Source organism: Phasianus colchicus, chromosome 10, assembly GCF_987193195.1.
Source record: "Phasianus colchicus chromosome 10, bPhaCol1.hap1.1, whole genome shotgun sequence".
Classification (NCBI taxonomy): Eukaryota; Metazoa; Chordata; class Aves; order Galliformes; family Phasianidae; genus Phasianus; species Phasianus colchicus.
Window position 1 is genome coordinate 21,795,063 of NC_143445.1, and position 15,249 is coordinate 21,810,311.

The 15,249-nt window shown below is 49.1% G+C and overlaps 1 protein-coding gene across 7 annotated transcripts in view; it reads right to left on the minus strand.

Annotated features, from left to right (window-relative positions):
- TNIK (TRAF2 and NCK interacting kinase) overlaps positions 1 to 5,210 on the minus strand; it is a 139,109-nt gene extending 133,899 nt beyond the window's left edge. For 3 of the 7 annotated variants that reach the window (XM_090147713.1, XM_031614611.2, XM_031614613.2), the window contains exon 1: positions 4,986 to 5,209. In XM_090147713.1, the coding sequence (XP_090003839.1) occupies positions 4,986 to 5,042 (57 nt within the window). In that variant the 5' untranslated portion in view covers positions 5,043 to 5,209. Of the gene's footprint in view, positions 1 to 4,985 lie in introns of all 7 variants that reach the window. The other 4 variants (XM_031614612.2, XM_031614614.2, XM_090147714.1 and 1 more) reach the window with 3 other exon arrangements.
- Between the last annotated feature and the right edge of the window lie 10,039 nt (positions 5,211 to 15,249).

A 15,249-nucleotide genomic window follows, 5' to 3' on the forward strand; every position in this document is an offset into this window, starting at 1 on the left:
GGGGAACAAACCACACAGCCAAGGCTCAGCACCCCAACGCCACATCCCATGGCTGCCACTGCTGCTTCCATGCCCCACACACTCATGCCTAACGTTAGCTTCTCCCTGGGGCATGCACAGGAGAACTGGCAGGATTCTCCCCATCTGTATTTTAGGCAGGAAGAAATCAGACAGGAATCAATACTGTGTCCTTGCTCACAGGGCTGAGGCACAGGCTGCTGCTGATGTATATAATGATGGATGCACAGTGGCTGTGGGTGCATTAGAGGCAGACAGGCCTGGTTCGCAGAGAGCAGCTCAGAGTCCAGACTTGGGGTGTGACAGCAGCTTATGTGTGCCCTGGCAACACAGAAATAATGACTTTCAAGTGCACCTCTTGCTTAGCACAGTGATTAATTTCAGGAGATTTACATACTGATGGAATGGAAACGGTTTTCCCCCTTCACCCCCATGTAAACTGCACCACTTTATTTACAACTGGCAGATAAAAACTACCTCCACACATCAAGGAAAGACCTCCTCACACTTACCATCTATTTCCACTATTGTGGATGATCTCCAGAGATCAGGCAGAGTAAGCAACCTGAGCTGGAGGAGATGTGGAGGCAGCAGCATAGCAACATTCGGGCTGCAGAGCTCCAAAAGGTGAAAAATAGCAGCCATGCAAGAGGGCTGGGCAGAAGACAGCTGTTTCTGGTGTAACTTTTAATGAACGTGCACACAATATGCATGTATGGGCAGAAAACAGTGATTGCACCATGACCAGCACTGCTGGCTTGAAGGATGGAAGTGAGGTGTGGAGGCAGGGCTCAGAGCTGGACATTTTCATTCCTTCAGGGATTATTCAGACTGAGGTTTTATGTTTAAAAACAAACAAAAAAAAGGCTCAAAATTTACCAAGCCTGTAGGCACAGACACAGTCCATGGCTTACACTGATGGAGGCACTGATGCACAACTTCCAAGAGGGTCTAGCCTCATGAGTTCCAATTAAATACACACTTTTGCTGAACGCAGGTTCCAAATTTTGCATGGTAGCGTAGCATGCAGAACACAACATAAAGATGCCTTTAATCTTCATCTCCAGAAGTCATCTCTAGTAAAATTAGTTCCTCTTTCTATTTAGGAAGAAGGTGACCTTTGCAAAAGCTGCCTCAATTCTGTTGAGCTACAGTTTTTTAAAAGGAGTTGAAAGAAGCAGCTTAACGTAATGCTGCAGAGATAATGCTCCCGAGTGGTGGCTGTAGTGCTTATACCCTATTAGGACTTCTCCTAAATCTTTAATGATTCTGAAATGCTCCATAGCACGATGAAGTTCTGAACGCAGGGCAATGCCAGCACGTTGGGGCTTTTTTGTTTGTTTGCTTCGATTTCAATAAGAGAGTTTTTAATCTTCACTGACAATGATCAACTAACACAAACAAACGGCCACTGAGCTCCACTTCTATACAAAGCACATCTAGAGGAACAGCAGTGACATTTTTGGGTTTCATCCAATTCTTCCCAGCAACAGCTAATACCCACCGGCTCCTTAACTCCGTGCTGTCTCCTCTCCCAACCCGAGCAGCAAAGGCCAGGCGTTCCCAAAACAACCACCGATTTTAGGATCCAGTTTCCAGAGAGTGCACGGTCAGCACTCCACAGAAGTAAATAGCAAAGCCTCGTTTTTTGTTAACAAGCCCAAAACAGAGCAACATCCAGGTACACAAAGAAAACAATTGCTCCTCCCCCAGAAAGTCTGTTTTTAAGCAGGAAATCCTCTGCCAAGCCCAGGTGAGCCCATTCCCAGGCATAAGAGGCACAGCTGAGAGCAGGGGATCTTTGTCCTGAGTCCCCCACACATTGCAGGGCACAAGCAGGGGATGGGGCCAGCTCCAAGCAGAGCACCCCAAGCGTATCCTCTGCTGCAGCTGCAGAGCCCGCGGCAATCGTCGCATGTCAGCCAGAAGCCAGGCTGCAAACAGACGTAGTGGAGGGAAAGCTATTGACCTGGATATTTTAAAGGGATCGAGGCCACTGGCTTCAGCACGAGATGACAGCATTCACCCCGAACGCACGCTGACATCGAATGGGAAGACAGAAAAGCCAGAGCCGTCCTTCTGACTGCTCTCCTGTGGTGCTCAGCTGCACATGCAGCACCAGGGAGCACAGCCTGCTGCATCACTGCTCACACACGTTCTCATTTTCTTACCAAAAAAAAAAAAATCTGCTCTGTCAACAACCTTATGCAATCCCTGCATTAATCATGATTCTGCTAATAGCAATATCAGCCCATGGGGCTATTCACCATGCTGAGCAGACCAGCAGAAATACCTCCCAGCCTGGACAAAAGAACATTATAATGCAGTTTATCTTATCCCCTTGTCAGTGTAATACGCAGCACTACCTGTTCAATGGCCTCATCATTTTAAATTACAGTTTTCTGCAACATTAACAATGCTCATTACCAGCACTACGAAGACCTCTATTGTAAGAGCCTTCCTGATGTTGGAGCTTCTCCCTGCAGTCCTTGCTGTGCTGACATGGGGACACCTGGCTACCATGGCAATGAGCACAGGATAACATGATTGACAGAAATATGTTGCAAAGGAGGCAGGAACAACCCCGAGGTGGGCTCTGAGCTGCAGCAGGCCATGCACTGCAATCAGAATTTGGTGCTTTGTTCCAGGCTGTGAGAGCATGAAGCAGCGCAGCACAGTTGCACACCCAACACAAATCCATGTGACAAAGTGCATGGGGGCTGTGGTGTTTGCCCAGCCCAGCATACACCTTTCTGCTCCAGAAGGATGGTGTGGCACGCTGGCAGAGGTCCACCTTTTTTTTTTTTTTTTATAGGCATTGGCATGTTGTTCCTCAAACCCAACCTCCTGGAACACCTCGGTGACTCAAACTTGGCGATAAGCAGCCCAAGAGCTTCCTCTCCCCACTGCTAAGAAGAAATCATTCTCCCCACTCCCAGATTTTGAGCCACCCCCAGCAGCCACCCCTCACCTCTCAGCACAGACACACAGCAGCAGCTCCCCCGCCCAGACCCATCCACAGCACCGATCTGACATTCCTCTCATCTTCCTATAAATGACATTTTGCAAGGCTTGGGGAATTACTTCCCGCTGCCGAGTTTTGTGCTCAGGCAGCAAATCTACTATTGATTTCTGATTCAGGCTCTGCGGAATGATTCACACTTCTTGCCCGATCTGCTGAATTTATGACCTTTAACAATTATTCTAAGTGCTAAAAGAGCTTAGTTTAGAAGAAGATCTATTCCTTGGCAAATTAAAGCCCTATTCTTGTCTCACTTATAAACCAACACATCTCTCATAATTTAAAAGAAAGTGCCATAACAGGTCTCTCTCCCCATCAGGAGACTGCCTCCTGGATGCACACAACTTTTTCTAATCCTAATCTTATAGTGGGAGTCCAAAAATCCCAATTGTATAATGGTACTCCCCAGATCCGCCTTCTGCAGAAGCAGCCTCCCTGTGAAGCCCTGCCAGGGGCTGGGGGGGAGGAGAAGGGGTTCATGTCCCCAGGCCCCGGGGGCTTGCAGACAGGCAGGGTTAGAGATTTCTTCATAAAATGAAAACAAAATCCAGGCTGTGTCTTGAGCACAACACTATTAAAAAGCCACAAGAACATTAGAGCTAAGCACATGGGGGTAGTCTTAAAAGGAACTAGTGACCCGGTTCACATACAGCTAACACTGATGGTTAAATATAGATACATACATGGCTAATGGGGGTGGGGGAGAAGCAGAGGGCCCTCCCTTCCCCTCCAAGGACACTGCTACCCAAGATTAACCCCAGTGGCTCCAGCTCCCTCCCACCCTGCAAGGAATGGAACACTGCAGGTCCCCTCCCTGCAGGATGGTGGTGGGTCCCTGCCTGGTGTGCACCACGTCCTGCTGAGCAAACACTTATACTATTAATCAACCAGAAACTCACCAGGAAAAAAGTAGGGCAAGTGAAGAAAGATAGATTTTTTCTTTTTTCTTTTTTTCACTGAAACAAATAATATTTCTAAAAATATACTTGCGCTTGTCCTCAGCGGGTTCTGCTTAATTTTATTTATTTCTCTATGCCAGCAGGTTGAGGGAAACAGCCTGTCATCCCCAGCAGCGAGCTGCTAAGAGTAAAGGGATGAAGAGGAAAGGGGGAAAAGGGGAAAAAAAAATCTTGCAGGATAAAGGACCTGGGGGTAGCATCGGGCCACAGGCAGTAGCTGACACGTCCGACATTTCAAGGGTACGGCAGCAGGACAGCGATATCTCAAAAGGGGGAAGAGAGGAGGGAGCACAGCGAGCGCTGCGTGGGAAGCAACGCGAACATCCGCATCCCTCATCCGCATCCATCCCGCATCCCCGGCCGTGCGGCACTGATCAACGGAGCGAGACGAGCCGAAGCGCTGCCCGGCCCCGCTGTGGGTGGGGGGAACACCGCGCTGCCCCCAGCCCCAAATCACAGCGGGGAGCGGCGGTCACAGCCCGCGGCAGCAGGGCGGGCAGCGAGGGGGGGGGGGGGGAAGGCACGCGGGCATTGGGCGTACACACATACATCCACACACATGCACATATACACACATACACCCACACACATGCATACACACACACAGCCGTGTGCCCGTGCGGGTGCGTACACACGGACGTACGCACATCCGCACATGTGTGCGCACAGAGGCACGCGCGTATATACGTGCGTGTGTGCACAGCCACATTTACATGCGTGCAAGCTGCGTGCGCGTACGTTTCCATACATACAAGGCTATATGTCCATGCTTTACACAGACACGGCGACAGGCACGCACCGCCGCACAGAAGCAGGGCTGCACGCACACACGCACACAGCCGCGCTCACTCGCGCAGCACACACACCCGCACATGCACCTCCATAGGCGCAGGCACGTCCGCACACACAGCCCGGCGCTCCCGCACGTGTGCAGCGCCCGCAGCGCGGCCCCGTTCCGCCCCGCCGCCCGCTGCCGCCCTCCTCACCCGCAGCGCCGAGAGGTCGATCTCGTCCAGGCTCCGCGCCGGCGAGTCGCTCGCCATGTTTCCTCCGCCGCCGCCGGCGAGGCGGCCCCGCCACCACCGAGCTGGCAGTGGCGGCCGGCGCGGCGCTAGCGCTATTTAACGCCTCCCCTCATGCGGGGCTGCCGGGGAGGGAGAAGCCGCCGCCGCCGCCCCTGCCCCTCCGCCCGCGCCGCGGCACCTAGGGGCGGCTAGGGGCGGCCGCGGGCTGCCGGCGGGCAGGGCACGCCGCGGGCTGCGCCGGGATGGCGGCGGCGGCGGCGCCGCATCGCATCGCCGCCCGCCCGGCCCAGCGCGCCGCCGGGGCCGCCTGTCAGTCAGCGGCGGGAGGGAGGGGGCGGGCAGGGGGCGGGCGGCGGCGCCACGCGTGGGGCTCGCGCGGCCCTTTGTCTGCGTAGGCGCCGGGGTTGCGGTGCCGCTGCCCGGCCTTGTAGGGCGCCGTGGGCAGCTGCGCCCCGGGGCTGAGTCAGGCGTCGCATCCGCACCCCGAGCCGACCCCAACCTGAGCTGTCCCCAGCCACCAGCTGAGTCAATACGTTGCATTTGGCCCAGAGCCACCGTTTAGAACTCGTAGAATCATTAAGGTTGGACGAGACCTCTAAGATCTGGTGAGGCCGCACCTTGAGTATTGTGTCCAGTTCTGGGCCCCTCACTGCAAGAAAGACATTGAGGCCCTGGAGCGTGTTCAAAGAAGGGCAACAAAGCTGGTGAGGGGTCTGGAGCACAGGCCTTATGAGGAGCGGCTGAGGGAGCTGGGATTGTTCAGTCTGGAGAAGAGGAGGCTCAGGGGAGACCTTATTGCTCTCTATAACTACCTGAAGGGAGGTTGTAACGAGCTGGGGGTCGGCCTCTTCTCTCGTGTAACTGGTGATAGGACTAGAGGGAATGGTTTCAAGCTTCGCCAGGGAAGATTCAGGCTGGATATTAGGAAATACTACTTCTCTGAAAGGGTGGTCAGGCACTGGAATGGGCTGCCCAGGGAGGTGGTGGAGTCACCGACCCTGGAGGTGTTCAAAGAACGTTTGGATGTTGTGTTGAGGGATATGGTTTAATGAGAACCATTGGTGACAGGTGGATGGTTGGACTGGATGATCTTATAGGTCTTTTCCAACCTTAGTGATTCTGTGATTCCGTGATTCTGTGATCATCTAGTCCATTCATCCACCGATGTTGCCCACTGCACCGTGCTCTTAAGTACCACACTGTCCTCCCCTTGAAAACCTCCGGGGATGGTGACTCCACCGCTCCCTGGGCGGCCCGTGCCCCTGCCTGACCGCTCTTCCTGGGAAGAAACGTTTCCCAATACCCAACCTCCTCTGGTGCAACTTGAGGCCATCACCCCTTGGCCTATCACTGTTACCTGGGAGCAGAGGCCGACCCCCACCACACCACCACCTCCTCTCACAGTGTTGTAGAGAGCGATAAGGTCTCCCCTGAGCCTCCTCCAGACTAAACAATGCCAGAAATGGCCCAAACCCCTCCACGCCCCACTAAGTAGACTCAGCACTGAGTGTTTTCCCTGTTTCCCTTTTTCGGATGTAGTTTCTGCCAACCCAGGTGCCATGTATAAATATATATGTATAAAAAATCTGTTGCCTTTGAGCAAACCGTATGGGAGCTGCGCTGACAACATCAGCTCTCCCCGACTCATGTCAGGATCTCGCAATATGCAGAGCTGGGAAGCGGAAACCCTACACATGAGTCAACTGGCAGGCGGATGGGGTTTTTCTTACACTTTGGGCTGGAGATGCGCTTTGTGCATTGAAAACGATCGCAGTTAATTGCAGAGAGAGCAGCAATGAGGGATTTGGGTTGGGAAGCAAAGCCCGGTGCGTGTGAGGTCCATGGGGTCACAGTGTGGATGGCTTCATTCCCTTCATCCAACCCAGGGATCCTCGATATTCTGTGCAGTGATCAGTCCTCAATTTCAAAAGTCAAAATGGTAAAGTGAATAAAATAAGCTCTGCTGTTCTCTGATGTGCTTCCCACCCAGGAATGTAAGGTATAATTTTTGAAACTCGTGAAGATTTTTAGAAAATAAAAAATGAATTTATGCTCCAGTCCTGCAAACAGACAGATTGCCTTGACCCTCTGCATGCATGCAAAGCCTCAAGCTAAGCTGTGATGTAATTACAGTCAATCCTCTGTCTGTCAAGATGGCAAAAACACAGAGAACCCTTCCGTACCAATAACTCACTGCCAGTGAGTGGTAGTGAATAGAGAGGCCTGGCGAGGGCCCAGGCTGCAGGAAGCTTTTTATATAGAAAATTAAGTTTCCAAATGTTACTTTTTTTTTTCTTTTTTCTTTTAATGCCTCTCTGTATTTGCTCTTTCTGCCAGGAGCATCCAAACAAAGCCTTGCAATTGGAGTCATTATGATGGGAAGCAGAGCACTCTGTTGAATCAGCCCAAAATATTTTGCCGTGAGTCAGTTGAACACAAAATTGCACTTCCACCTGACATGCCCTCAGAAATGATGGCAGGGCCCCATTGTGTCTCACACCCCGTCCCATTGCCACACACAGCTGGAGCTGGGGCACATGTCCTGAGCTTCTGCTCCACCCCATGATCAGCACTGCAGAAACTGGGACCTTGGTAGCAAGATGTTGCTTTTGTCATTTCACCCCCATTTGGAAGATGGAGACATATGACAACATCAGCTTTTCCTACAGGTAGCAGTCCCCAGCCTTGGTTGGGGAGCACGTTAATGAGCCAAACAAAGCTCACCTGTTGGCAGTGCAGGGCTAATGTCGGGTCGGTGGTTTTGATTTATTCATTAAAGGGCATTGGCTCACATAGAAACTATTCTGTTCATTTGACCTCTGCATAAAATTAAATATAATCACCTAGCAGTCCCCCTGCTGTTATGTTATGGGGTTATATGTGGAATTAGTAAGTCTAAATGATGTGTGAGGCCTTGTATGATTAGCAAGAGCTTCAGGTGCTCCATGTTTTGGATCCTTCTCTAAAAGCAAAGATAAAAAAAGGAACACAGCAAACATGAAAGCTTGGCTGGGCCCTGTTTTGGGACCTACTATATGATTTATTCTAGCAGCCTATGTGGGCCACAAGTTTGCAGTCATTCCCTGACCACTCATCCCCAAGGGTTGTGACAACATCATTTTTCTGATCCTCCAAATCCAGGTGATGTTACCCCAGTGTCTGCCCATGTAGTGCAGTAGTTAAATTGCCCAAACTGAATGAAGGATTTTGAAAAATTAATACCGTGAAACCCATCATAATTGGATTTTAAGTTGATAACATGCAACTGTGTTAAAAGAAACAGAAATAAATGGCTACCTGTGTCCTACCCTCATCTACTGATCTGCCCAGATGCACTTTAACAGATTCATTATCACTTACTGATTGCTTGTCCTTCTTTTACTGATAGGAGTTCCTTGGGGGAGAGAAGTGTGTTTCCACCGCATCCTTGGAGCTGGGCAGGACTTTGTGTGTGAACTCTGCTGTCAGGACTTTTCCTAAAGCTATACACACACACAAAAAAATCCTGTAAACAGTTAATCACTTCCTCACTTAAGCAGTTAGCTTGCTTTAGCACAACACCTTCTTTATGTGGTCAGTGCATCACTGTGTTGCTGTTTCAGAGCTCGACGTGTTGTAGGACTTTATTTTATCATTTAACCACTTTAATTTCTGCCTCTTCTGTGAAGAAATAAACATCCAAGGGAGCCCTCCTCTCTGGGAGGGCGTCATATCTTTTGTAGTCATTTAAAATGTGCCAGTTGTGCTTGCTTAGGAAGCAATCAAAATCCTATTTTTGCACTGTTTGCTGAAAACCTAACGCAGCCTTGCTCCTAACAACCAAGTACCTGTAGCCCCACAGAGGAATACTTATTCATCCCTTTTTTACCAAGATCTCAAGGATAGCATCCATATGCAGCGAGAGGGCCATGTCCCTGATTCAGGAGGGAGCATTCCAGAGCCCACTCAGTGCAGCACAAACAGCTCTGCTCCTGAATGCTGCCTTTGCAACCCTCTCCATGGGGGCTGCTTCCTTTCCAAATTCCTGTTATCAAAACTATTTAGCCTGCTGATATGTTTTTTTGTTGTTGTTGTTTCTTGGTTTTTTTTTCTGTTGACCAATCTGGATCTGAGCTACCCTGAGACAAACAGCATTTAGACTCACTTTCCCTCTTCTACCTTGGCTTGTCTCACAGACCAAAGACAGCCCGAGGCCTGGGAAACACCTGACCTGAAGCCACCCCCATCTGGCATTAAACACAGATCAGTCGAACAAGAGAAACTGGCTCTATCTTTTGTCAGATGCAAATTGCTGGGAGTTAATTAAGACGCATTTCAGGATCAGTGAGGATTTTTTCTTTCCTTAACGTTAATCTGTCCTGAGGTGTGGGTAGGGTTCCTATATCTCCTTAGCAAGGGGGTTACGAGGCGGGAGCTGCACATAGCAGTTAGCAAAAAGTGTTCATAGTGAAGGACCCACGTGTGCAGGGTGCACAGGGACTTGGCACCTGCAGGCCAGAGGCAATGTGGGCCCAAATCCTTCTTGGCATACTTATTTTTCCTGATTTTCATTTCTTTTTACTGATTGATGTCTTCCCCACGGCTTGTGAAAAGTGTTGTTTTGCAAAGGAGGTAGAGCTACAACACCAAGTGATTCTGCTTTTTTGCAAGCATGTTGAATACTAACTGTTTTGCTCTGAAAAAAAAAGTCTTTTATGTTCAGGAAAAAAAGGTTAAGCTGCAGAACAGAGTTTTGAAGTCTGATATTTCATGCTTCCCACTCAGCATCAATGACCAAAGCAGAAGCCAGTCAGAAAACAACTGGAGGTACTTGAAGCAACTTAAAGTGATCCTCTGAGCAGTGCTTAATGCGGTGTCTGTAGGAAGACAGGGCCTGGGCCAATTGCTGGGGCTTTGTGTGGAGGTTCCCTCAGACATGTTTACTTCCTCATGCCTGCACGGAGATGTGGCAGTCTATGAAAGCTCTGCTCCTGGAATTAGATGAAAATGGCTTAAAAAAAAAAAAAAGAAAAGAGTTTCTAGGTCCTGTCATAACAGGGAGACGCTTAAAAAAGATAACCCAAATGTTCACTACAGGCAAGACATGCTGTGCTTTCAAGAAATGGATGGAGGATTTCAAAGACATCAAACATTCTGGCTTGCTGAAACACAAAATCACCGTCAGAGCTCCCACAAATATCACTTCACCCTGTCAGAAAGGACTCTACATGTGTAAATATACACCTGTGCCCAGGCGTTATGTGTAGAAGTTCTTCCACAGCAGGCAGCAGGAGGGTGGCCCCAAGCTACCTTCAGGCCCAGGAGATCCTGCAGAGTTTGGATATTCTGACTGACAGGCCATCACAGAAAGCGGCAGACTGCCTTCGACATCAGTTCTGTGCCCCTCTGAAGGCCTTTTCCAGCCTGCAATATGGAACAGCCTTCCCTCCTACCAGTCCCAGCTAAAGGCATTACCACCACCTACAGACAGAAAAGTCTCTGAGAGTGTGAAGAGACGGTGAGGAGCTCAGCCAACATGGCCGTGGCAGCTCCTCTCCACGAACACAGCCTAGTGACTAACACAGTTAACACAGACATGGCCCCTTGAGGGCCCTGGAGGCCATGCCACCAAGAGATACCTCCGAGAGCCACAAAACAGACAAGGAGATTGAAACACAAACATTGGGTAGTAAAAGGGGCAAAACCATGGACAGGCAGAAGAGTAGAAGCTCTGCAGCACCCCCTGGCCAGCAAAGACCAGGCAATGGGGAAAGCCAGGTCAGCCCCTGGAGCTGCTTAGGGTTACATAAAACAAGAGGAAACAGGTGTAGTTAGACAAGTTGGTCGTAGTGTCAACACGTGATTTCTAAGAAATGAAAAATCACTGAAACATCAGGCAGGAAATGAAGTGGTTTTGAAAATGAGAGTCTGTGAAAGATGTGGAATGACTTGACGTGAGCCGGTGGTGTGCTTACAGCACAGAAGGGCAACTGCATCCTGGGCTGCAGTGCAGGAGGGGAGGCAGTGGGCAGGGAGGGGATCGTCCCCCTCTGCTCTGCACTCATGAGGCCCCATCAGGAGTGCTAAGGCTGTTACACAGTCTGATAACGATAGGACAAGGGGAAATGTTTTTAAACTAAAAGAGGGGAGATTTAGGTTGGATGTTGGGGGGAAACTTTTCACTCAGAGAGTGGTGAGGCACTGCTGCCCAGAGCTCTGTGCCCCATCCCTGGAGGTGCCCAAGGCCTTAGCTGGTGGAGGCAGCCAAACCATGGCAGGAGGTTAGGACTGGGTAAACTTTAATGATGTCCATTCCAACTCAAGCCATTCTATGACTCCATCTTCAGTCAGGAGAACAGAAGGGAGCAGCTTGATTTCCCCTCTGACTGGGGAAAGCCTGGGACTGGTTTGCACCCACAGCCTGGGCTCTGGTAAGCTAGAGACTGGCTAGAAACACTGGCTAGAAGCAAAATAGCATGAGGATTCTGGGACACTCAGACAAGCCCACATAATGAATGCAGATCAATCCCAAGCAGCAGAGATGTGGCTGAGCCCCATTCCCCTGTGTATCAGTGTTGAAGTAGAAAGGATGAATTGGAAAATTTCCTTTGAAATTGTGGCCCCTACAGGCTCAAAGCAGATAGCATATTAAAAGAGATATATTTAAAAGTGACATTATATACTTAATTAATCTCAGGGTTTCAGAAGTTTGTGCTTCTCAGTTTGTGGCTTGCACTGAGGGTACTGCAGCCACTGCTCATCCTATGGTTCCAAGGTGGGCCCTTTGAAAGTAGGCAGTGATGAGTGGGTATTTTCCCAGTTGATTTCTCCCTGTCATCCGTTATACACCATTTGGCTTTTAACAGCACAGACAATATGCACTGAATGCAGGGAAATAATATCTGGAAGAGTCCTGAGTGCCAAAAACACACAATTTCCCTTACCTGGCATAAATGACAGCCCAGCATAAAATAAAGTCAAAGGTGCTGCTGTAAAACAACTGATACATGAATAAAATAAACAGGGATCAGTCCCTGCATATGCCTTGACTGATGAAGGAGGACAGACCAAATCCACCATAAAGTGCTGGGTGACTGCTGTGGGCACAGGATCAGGCTGTCACTCAGAGAGCTGAGCAGGAGTGAGACACAGCAAATGTGACATGAAGCCAAAGTGCTGTGCGGTGGGGCTGCATGGAAGACAGCAGGCTGGATTTGCTGGTGAACAGCAGCAGCAGAAGTCTCTGGATTGGTGGTCAGTAAGTGAGCTGGGCCCACGGTGAGATCCTCAAGCTTTAAGACAACAGCAAGCTGCACACACCTCCGTAGGGTTAATGCCTCCAACCCACAGCTCCTCTCTGCAAAACGTCTCTAGGTTATTTAGATGTTGCAGGAGAATTCAGTGCTTTAGTCAATAAGTTAGGAAGTGAGACATATCCCAACAGAAAATCCAGTATTCTCTACATAGGCAGGTGGAGGACTTAGTGATTTATGAGCAATCGCACACCTAAATGACATACACAGCAAAGTGTGAGTTCTGCAAGCGGTGTAGCTGACGCAGGCTGTTTGTTGAAGGGGAATTAGGCTGTTCCTCTGCGAAACTGAGTGTTAAGAGCTAGTCTGGCTGCAAGTTGATGGCTGTCAGACTGCTGAAACCCACACTGCTTTTGGAAAATAGGATTCGGGCTCCTGAAACGCTCTGGCTCTCTTTCAGCTTTGATTTTCTTTCTTTTCTGTCCATAACATCAGCTAGTGTAAGAGTTGAGATGCTGCTGGCCTAAAATTACCCATTAAAAAATAATGAAAAAACCTGTAAGACAACTGTAAGACAGCAGCTTCTTCCAAGCATGCAAAACAGCCACATTTGTCTTTAGCAGTTTTGCCTTACACTGATTCAGGTCCTGACATTGCAGGACAACAAGCAATTTGGGAACAAAATGAGCACATCAGCCTAATACCAGTATTGAGATTAAACACAGTAAAACTAAGAAAAGCAGCAATAATTTCATCAGAAAGATATAAGTTTATAGGATGAAAATGGCACTAATTCAGATAGCACTGGAAAATGTTCACTTCGGTTTTATCAACAAAATGGACAGGGAAATAGGTGAAATTAGAAATCTACCAAAAGGCTGCGTACCAGTGAAGTCCACACTAACTTATTTTTGCAGGCTTATGATCATAAGCCAAAGGAGAAGCTCCTGGTCTAGTCAAAAAGCAGGGTTCTTCTGGGTGCCTGTCTCAGTGTTACCATGGTGAGGGGATGGAGCTGGTTCACTTCATTTACATCCCAAATCTCACCATAGTCAACATTTCTGCAGATCCTGGAAACACACATCTATATGTGACTTTTAGTTCTAATTTAGGAAGAAAGCAAAAGTCTTAGCCTTAGGAAAACTTGTCTGAGACTAGACTGGGAGGAGAAGGGAAACCAAAGGTAAGTTCAAAGGACCCAGAGGTGGAGCAGATGTGATCTGCGTGGTCGAGGAGACTGCTCCCTCCACACCTCCTCTGAATTCCTGCCATAGTTTTACCAGCTGTAAAAGACTGGAAATGTGGGTGACAGCTTAGGCACAGTCAGTATAATCTGCCACCAGCTCCCTAAAAGGAAATCTTTAGCTAACAAGTATGCTCCAGCATTTTGAGCTGGCAGATAATGATTAAACAGTGAATAAAGTGTCTCTGAAGCCTGTGAAAGCCTTTGACATCACGCCATACACTGGGCTGCTGCCTTGGAAGAGTGAGAAGGTTGGCACGGCCCATGGGCTTTGTGCTCCTCACTGGGAGTTTTATCATCTCCATATGTGAGACACATCCTTCATGCTACACTACAACACACAGCTTTCATAGAGAAACTCAACTGCAGACAAAATTAAAAAAAAAAAAAATCTACACAAGATTCCTGCCCATCATGATGGCAAATACTGGCTCTTTGCTTGCAGTCTGCCCTGCAAGGAGCAGGAACCACGTGGATGGTGACAAACAGATTTTGATTCTACTGAACTAAGTTTCTGTTTGAAACAGCATGTCTCAGCTTGGGGAGACCTGTGCTGCTGGTGCATTTTGAGTCATTTCTGCAGAAGTCTTTCTGATCTGGTAAAAGGAATAATAATGAAATGATAAGGCACAGAGAGTGCACAGAATTGAACCCAAATTTGGAATGATTTAGATGATTCAGGCTTTTTTAGGATAACAAGCAGTGAGTGCAGTGCAACACATACTTGTGCAACCCAAGAGCTTGACGCTGACGTGTCAGCTTGAGTGAATGATTTGTTATTCCACACACGTGCTGGCTCCTCAGCCATTCCAGACTGTACCCATCTGGATCTCAGGAGAAATTCCTCGAGTGTGTAATTGTGTATAATGTGATCATCCTGCAGCAGGAAATAGGTTTGTAAGCATTCTTACCCAGCACAATTGATGTCATACAGATATGGCCTGCAAGGAAACACAGCAGAGAGATGCATTGCAGCGAGCCATTTGAGAGCTAATACAGCCTCCTGGGAGCCACATTTTAGGCAGTGAACATATTTAAGCCCAAACAAGGAAGATACATGCAGTATTTCAATATAAAATGGCTTGGTGCAGCTGCGTTCAGGGGAAAAGGGCAAAAGAGAGAGGGAAAAGGATAGGCTCATTGACCTGCAAGTGCTGGGGAGGGGATGGGTGGCAAGCCAAGAGCACGGAGGAGGATGCCGACAGGTGATGGAGTTGAGGGCACCTTTCTCCTCCTCCTCCTTCTGCACTGCTGCGGCTGCAGGACTTGCAGGCTGTGGGACCCACCCCAGCTCACAGCTGCTGACAGACGGCATCGCTCACCTGTGGTAGAGCCAGACTCAGGCTGGGTGAGCCCGCAGCACCCTCTAGAGGATAGCAGGCACCCAGCCCTGGCTGCCAGGGAGGGTGTGAGTGCGCTGCAAGCCATCCCTCTCCATCCTTCCCTTTCAGGAGGTTTCATCCCCTGCTCTCATCACTCGGGCTGCAGAGCACACAAGAGGAGTGAGAGTGAGTATTACCTAAAAGTGATCTATCCCTGAAAACATACATTAGTGTGACCCCAAGGAAGAACAGCTTAGATTCCTTACTTAATGAATGAACAGGTGCATTGCATTTGTATTATGCAATTCTGTCGCTGAGCTCTCTTTCTTCAACTCACTGTGTGCTGGGCAGTACAGTCCTAGAGCATATGAGATTTTCCTAGGCTGTGCTATGCAAAGGGCATGAGATGTTGGAGGACATGCATCCTC